General features: G+C 30.3%; 1 protein-coding gene across 1 annotated transcript; it reads right to left on the bottom strand.

Annotated features, from left to right (window-relative positions):
- Positions 1-6,018: 6,018 nt before the first annotated feature.
- LOC132175931 (uncharacterized) lies at positions 6,019-7,558 on the bottom strand. Its single transcript, XM_059588028.2, has 2 exons — positions 6,967-7,558; positions 6,019-6,370 (listed from the first exon to the last, which is right to left on the bottom strand). Exons 1-2 carry the CDS (start codon positions 7,349-7,351, stop codon positions 6,213-6,215), a joined length of 543 nt encoding a protein of 180 aa, XP_059444011.2. The 5' UTR covers positions 7,352-7,558; the 3' UTR covers positions 6,019-6,212.

The raw sequence follows: 7,558 nt of genomic DNA, 5'->3' as shown, positions 1-7,558 counted from the left end.
GAAAGGGATTGATTACGTTTCTTTTTTTTTCTTTTTTTTTGAGAAATGATTGATTACGTTTTTAATTCGACTACTATTTACTTATTTTCTTTTTTCTTCTAGATGCTATGACTTTTCTTTTGTCATTATTATTTCATTTTGATTTAATGTTAATTTAAAAAAAATCATATCACTTCAAAAATAAAAAGGTAACAAAAGTCATGCTTCATTCTCAATTAGTAATTCAATCGATTGGAGACCACGTCTCATAAAACAGAGATCATTAGTTCAATTTTTTACTTTTCTTCTTATATAGACATGTCAAAATAAAAAAATAAAAAACAAAAACAAAAAACTAAGAATAGAATCCTCGGTTTTATACTTAGGATTTAATGATGTTATATGTAACCATATAAATGGTATTATGTGATACATATGTTGATGTATCTTCATTTCAAGTAAAATATGTTTTAGGCTTTAGAACTTTCGACTTATTTATATACGCCTATTTAGTTAGAATATTAATTAAATAACTAAATTCGTCATTTTTATCAAAGCTTTTTTGCAATAATAATTGATTTAATGGACCGAGTTTTCTCCATTTTAATTGAATTGAAAATAATCATCTCATGGTTCATATTATCTTTTATATATCTAATGGTATATTACTATATTATATGTTGTCACTTGGTAAATATATTATTACGTTTTTTAAATAATATGATAATCTATATACACACGATTAAATACAATAGAATAAAATATGAACCATAAAATTAGTTTCCTACATTAATCCTCATTCCTTATTTAATATGATATGCAGCAAAAACTCCTACTTCAAATCATGACTTGACTGCACAGTTTAGCACGTTTCAATAGAATATTACGCGTTCAAAACTAGAATTTATAATTAATAGCATGAAAGGTTCAGTGTATTATCCTTTGGGACGCTAAAATAGTAAAATGGCTCACGGTTGATAAGTCCAAACACAAGAGACAAGAGCTAAATTCGAAAATGACAAAAAGTGTTGCCATTTTGAATGTAGTATAGGGTCAACCGTTGATTTATCCCAAAAATCAAATAAAATACCGTCAAGGTAGTTGGGGGTCTTCTTCAAAGCAATTTATACATTTAGATAAAGACGGTACGAATTCGGTTTCTTCCAATGAAATTTCCCATTTTTAATTAGAATAAGGGTCAAATACCTAATTCTCTCTTAAGGATTTAGCACTTTACTTTTTTGTCCTTTAGAGTTTCATTTAGATTAGAGGAGTTACATGTGGTTTTAATAAAGATAAAGATAATATTTTCGTTAAAATTTCGTTCAAAACTTAATGGAATGTCACATCAGCACCAATCAAATTTCGCCACATGTCATGTAATTAATTTTTTAATTTTTTTTTTGTAATTAATTAATTAATAAATAAATAAAATATGTATTTCTCACATATTTAAATGATATACGACACTTTTAAAGACTGAATTGGAGAAATTCTTTCAACCAAATTTTTAAGAAATTTGTGCTCATAATGAAATATCATGGACTCAAATATTCAATAGTGATTTTGAAAAGTAGAAGGATGAGAGAAGAACCATAGAGGAAAATGCATTATTTCTCTCTATAAAGGTTTGTAGTTTGAAGGATTAAATTGACAGCAAATCGAAAGTTCGAAATTGACACCAAATCTCTTCTCATTTCTTTTTTTAGCCTTGGTTTTGACTTGTGTTTGGGGGACTTCTTCAAGGCAATTTATACGTTTAGATAAAGATGGGTACGAATTCGGTTTCTCCCAATGAAATTTCTCATTTTTAATTATAATAAGGGTTAAATACATAATTTTCTCTTAGGGTTTTAGCACTTTATTTTTTGTCCTTTAGGGTTTCATTTGGATCAGAAGAGTTACCTGTAGTTTTAATATAGACGGAGATAGTACCTCCGTTAAAATTTCGTTCAAAACTTAACGGAACGCCACGTCAACACCAATCAAATGTCGCCACGTGTCATGAAATTAATTTTTTTCAATTTTTTTGTAATTAATTAATTAATAAATAAATAAAATATGTATTTCTCACATGTTTAAATGACATACAACACTTTTAAAGACTGAATTGGAGAAATTCTTTCAACCTAAGTTTTGAGAAATTTGTGCTCATAATGAAATATCATGGACCCAAATATTCAATAGTAATTTTGAAAAGTAGAAGGATGAGAGAAGAACCATAGAAGAAAATGAATTATTTCTCTCTATAAAGGTTTGAAGTTTGAAGGATTAAATTGACACCAAATCTCTTATCATTTCATTTTTTAGCCTTGGTTTTGATTTGTGTTCGGGGGACTTCTTCAAGGCAATTTATACGTTTAGATAAAGACGGGTACAAATTCGGTTTCTCCCAATGAAATTTCTCATTTTTAATTAGAATAAGGGTTAAATACATAATTCTCTTTTAGGGTTTTAGCACTTTATTTTTTGTCCTTTAGGGTTTCATTTGGATCAGAGGAGTTACATGTGGTTTTAATAAAGACGGAGATAGTACATCCGTTAAAATTCCGTTCAAAACTTAACGGAACGCTACGTCAGCACCAATCAAATGTCGTCACGTGTCATGAAAATAATTTTTTTTTTAATTTTTTTGTAATTAATTAATTAATAAATAAATAAAATATGTATTTTTCACATGTTTAAATGACATACAACACTTTTAAAGACTAAATTGGAGAAATTCTTTCAAACAAATTTTTAAGAAGTTTGTGCTCATAATGAAATATCATGGACCCAAATATTCAATAGTAATTTTGAAAAGTAGAAGGATGAGAGAGGAACCATACAAGAAAATGAATTATTTCTCTCTATAAAGGTTTGAAGTTTGAAGGATTAAATTGACAGCATATCAAAAGTTCGAAATTGACACAAAATCTATTCTCATTTCCTTTTTTAGCCTCGGTTTTGATTTGTGTTTGGGGGACTTCTTCAAGGCAATTTATACGTTTAGATAAAGACGGGTACGAATTCGGTTTCTCCCAATGAAATTTCTCATTTTTAATTAGAATAAGGGTTAAATACATAATTCTCTCTTAGGATTTTAGTATTTTATTTTTTGTCCTTTAAGGTTTCATTTGGATCAGAGAAGTTACCTGTGGTTTAAATAAAAACGAAGATAGTACTTCCATTAAAATTCCATCCAAAACTTAACGGAACGCCATGTCAGCACTAATCAAATGTCGCCACATGTCATGTAATTAATTTTTTTATATTTTTTTTGTAATTAATTAATTAATTAATTAAATATGTATTTATCACGTGTTTAGATGACATACGACACTTTTAAAGACTAAATTGGAGAAATTCTTTCAAACAAATTTTTAAGAAATTTGTGCTCATAATGAAATATCATGGACTCAAATATTCAATAGTGGTTTTGAAAAGTAGAAGGATGAGAGAAGAACCATAGAGGAAAATGAATTATTTCTCTCTATAAAGGTTTGAAGTTTGAAGGAATAAATTGACAACAATTCAAAAGTTCGAAATTGACACCAAATCTCTTCTCATTTCCTTTTTAGCCTTGGTTTTTATTTGTGTTCGGGGGACTTCTTCAAGGCAGTTTATACGTTTAGATAAAGACGGGTACGAATTCGTTTCTCCCAATGAAATTTCTCATTTTTAATTAGAATAAGGGTTAAATACATAATTCTCTCTTAGAGTTTTAGCACTTTATTTTTTGTCCTTTAGGGTTTCATTTGGATCAGAGGAGTTACCTGTTGTTTTAATAAAGACGCAGATAGTACATCTGTTAAAATTTCGTTCAAAACTTAACGGAACGCCACGTCAGCACCAATGAAATGTTGCCACGTGTCATGTATTTAATTTTTTTTATTTTTTTTTTTGTAATTAATTAATTAAATATGTATTTCTCACATGTTCAAATGACATACGACACTTTTAAAGACTGAATTGGAGAAATTCTTTCAACCTAATTTTTAAGAAATTTGTGCTCATAATGAAATATCATGGACCCAAATATTCAATAGTGATTTTGAAAAGTAGAAGGATGAGAGAAGAACTATAGAAGAAAATGAATTATTTCTCTCTATAATGGTCTGAAGTTTGAAGGATTAAATTGATGGCAAATCAAAAGTTCGAAATTGACACCAAATCTCTTCTCATTTCCTTTTTAGCCTTGGTTTTGATTTGTGTTCTGGGGACTTCTTCAAGGCAATTTATACGTTTAGATAAAGACGGGTACGAATTCGGCTTCTCCCAATGAAATTTCTGGTTTTTAATTAGAATAAGGGTTAAATACATAATTCTCTCTTAGGGTTTTAGCACTTTATTTTTTGTCCTTTAAGGTTTCATTTGGATGAGAGAAGTTACATGTGGTTTTAATAAAGACGGAGATAGTACCTCAATTAAAATTCTGTTCAAAACATAACGGAACGCCACGTCAGCACCAATCAAATGTCGCCACATGTCTTGTAATTAATTTTTTATTTTTTTTGTAATTAATTAATTAATAAAATATGTATTTCTCACCTGTTTAAATGACATACAACACTTTTAAAGACTGAATTGGAGAAATTCTTTGAACCTAATTTTTAATAAATTTGTGCTCATAATGAAATATCATGGACCCAAATATTCAATAGTGATTTTGAAAAGTAGAATGATGAGAGAAGAACTATAGAAGAAAATGAATTATTTATCTCTATAAAGGTTTGAAGTTTGAAGGATTAAATTGACAGCAAGTCAAAAGTTCGAAATTGACATCAAATCTCTTCTCATGTCCTTTTTAGCCTTGGTTTTGATTTGTGTTCGGGGGACTTCTTCAAGGCAATTTATACGTTTAGATAAAGACATGTACGAATTCGGTTTCTCCCAATGAAATTTCTCATTTTTAATTAGAATAAGGGTTAAATACATAATTTTCTCTTAGGGTTTTAGCACTTTATTTTTTGTCATTTAGGGTTTCATTTGGATCAGAGGAGTTACTTGTGGTTTTAATAAAGACGAAGATAGTACCTCCGTTAAAATTCCGTTCAAAACTTAACAGAATGTCACGTCAGCACCAATCAAATGTTGCCACGTGTCATGTAATTAATTTTTTTTTAATTTTTTTTGTAATTAATTAATTAATAAATAAATAAAATATGTATTTTTCACATGTTTAAATAACATACGACACTTTTAAAGACTGAATTAGAGAAATTCTTTCAACCTAATTTTTAAGAAATTTGTGCTCATAATGAAATATCATGGACTCAAATATTCAATAGTGATTTTGAAAAGTAGAAGGAGAAGAGAAGAACCATAGAAGAAAATGAATTATTTCTCTCTATAAAGGTTTGAAGTTTGAAGGATTAAATTGACAACAAATCAAAAGTTCAAAATTGACACCAAATCTCTTCTCATTTCCTTTTTTAGCCTTGGTTTTGATTTGTGTACATGGCTTTATTTTTATATCGAAGTTTTTCCAAAAATCTAACCCAATCCAAGTTCGTTGTCAACAATTGACCAAAGTAATGTCAGGGAAATAAACAATTAGAAAGTTTTACCAAGAATATGACGCATTAAGAAACCCAATAAGCAAACTATGCTTTGATACAACGTGGTGGGAAGATAAATGGTTAAGAAGATTTATCAATAATATATTAATTTACATATTTCAACACTATTCTAGCCTAAAAGTCGAAGTTAATGGGCTTGAGTCCACTAATTTGATATATTAACTATTTTTCTTTTCGAAAGATATTAAGGGTACTAAATATTTTACCAAGAAAGGCTTACCAAACTGTTATATAACCCATTCGTTAATGCATGTTACATTTCTCTTAATTAATTTTTTTGTTCCTCTCCAATGAATGAGCTACATGTCAATTTGGTAAGTCTCTTGGTAAAAGATTTATTACCAATAACATTTATCTTTTTTTTCATACTTTCTCAATGTGAGACTCAATATTTACAAGTGCACTATCAACAAATAATCATTCATTTGCTTAATGTGACTAAGCATGCTATGCAAGTAACATCAACACACAATGAAATCATAAAAAATTTCTCAAATCCAGTTTATTAAATTGATATCTGTATTTAAAACACATGATTCTTACATGCATTTCACATATTCTAACAACTGATATCAATTTAAAAGACTGAATCAGAAATTTTTTCTATAATCCAAATTAGAGAAAAACTGTCCATAATGTATTATGACCAACTGGTAAGAAAGTATTATATATCTATAACAAGAAATCCATCAACTTTGTCAATGGAAACGCGGTGAAGATTGTCATCTTGGCTTCCTCAGAGCAAGAAGAACAGCTAGAGATGGATGGCTTTGAGCACATAAAGAAATTTCTAGACCCCAAGTTTATCAACTTCTCTTCTCTCTTCAAGCCTGCATGTGCCAACCACACAAACCCCCTCCATACATGTTCAAACCCAATAATTAAATAAGCTTAAAATGATTTTTTATTTTTTAAAAAAGCACTTTTTCAAAGAAAAGAGACATGACACCATCATAATTTTCAACTATTATTGAACATATACATGCTAATTAACTCTCACCTAATAAACAATACTAGGAAAAATATATTTTAACTCTCTGAACTATCATTACATTTTCGTTTACGCCGTCAAATTTAAAAAAATAACATCAAGCACCTCGTACTATCTCCGCATGTCAAGCTAAACACTTTTACATTTTTCTCCTTAAAATACCTTTAAAGTTATTTAAAAATAACCATTTGAAAAAAAATAAATAAATAAACAAGAACAACTGAAAATGTCAACAAGCGGTGGCCTTTTTCATATTAGTCATTTTAAATGGTTATTTTTAATAACTTCAAGAGTATTTTGAAAAAAAAAAAAAATACAAAAATGTCTAATTTGTCTATTAAGCTCAGATATATTTTCTCAAAATATTATGTATATGGACGATAAATATAAAGTAAATAATTTTAATTTTTTTTATTAATAGACTCGAAAACTTACTCTCCAAGCTGAACTGCGAGTAGTGGAGCTCGAAACGGTGCGGGTCGGACTCCGGCAGCAACGGCCTCCTCTTCTCCCTCGAGTAGATATCCAGCGCGGCCTTTATCAAATCTCCGGTAGTTTTCTCCGGCGATATGACCACCTGCACGGGCCCCAAGCTCCTCTCGATGGTCACGTTGAGCAGCAATCTCGTCAGCCTGCTAGGTGACCCGCAGGTTACCGGCGCCGATATAAGCCTTCCGGGGACCTTGATGATGCCTCCGGGCCGGCGGACGATGTCGGAGTGTCGCTCCGGCGGGAAGGTCTTGAGTGGCCTGTAGGATCCCGACGGAACTCTAACGGCGTCTCGTCGCTCGTTGAGCGTCGTCAGTGTCCGGTAAGTCATGGGCGCAGTCGCAGAGACTCGAGAGAGTTTGAGAATTAATGTTGTTTGTATGTCGCTTTTGTTGTTCGTTTTCGTCGTTATAAGTAAGGATTTCTCGTGGTAAGAAATACAGGGTTTCGAGAAATGGTGGAGGGATTTAGTTTAATAGGAAGAGCGAAGCTTCGTAGAAAGTAGGATGGATGAAAATGCCCCTGGATAATTGCTTAT

The sequence above is a fragment of the Corylus avellana genome, chromosome 3 (genome assembly GCF_965113065.1).
Source record: "Corylus avellana chromosome 3, dhCorAvel1.hap1.2, whole genome shotgun sequence".
In the NCBI taxonomy this organism is placed as follows: Eukaryota; Viridiplantae; Streptophyta; class Magnoliopsida; order Fagales; family Betulaceae; genus Corylus; species Corylus avellana.
Note: the sequence above shows the minus strand (reverse complement) of the source record. Positions and strands in the feature narration are given on the sequence as shown.

What these genes read in the sequence shown, in the direction of transcription:
- LOC132175931 (XM_059588028.2), bottom strand. Translation starts at nt 7,351, where the DNA reads ATGACTTACCGGACACTGACGACGCTCAACGAGCGACGAGACGCCGTT. An exon ending in CTCGCAGTTCAGCTTGGAGA is followed by an intron (nt 6,371 to 6,966) that starts GTAAGTTTTCGA and finishes TGGCACATGCAG; the next exon opens with GCTTGAAGAGAGAAGAGAAG.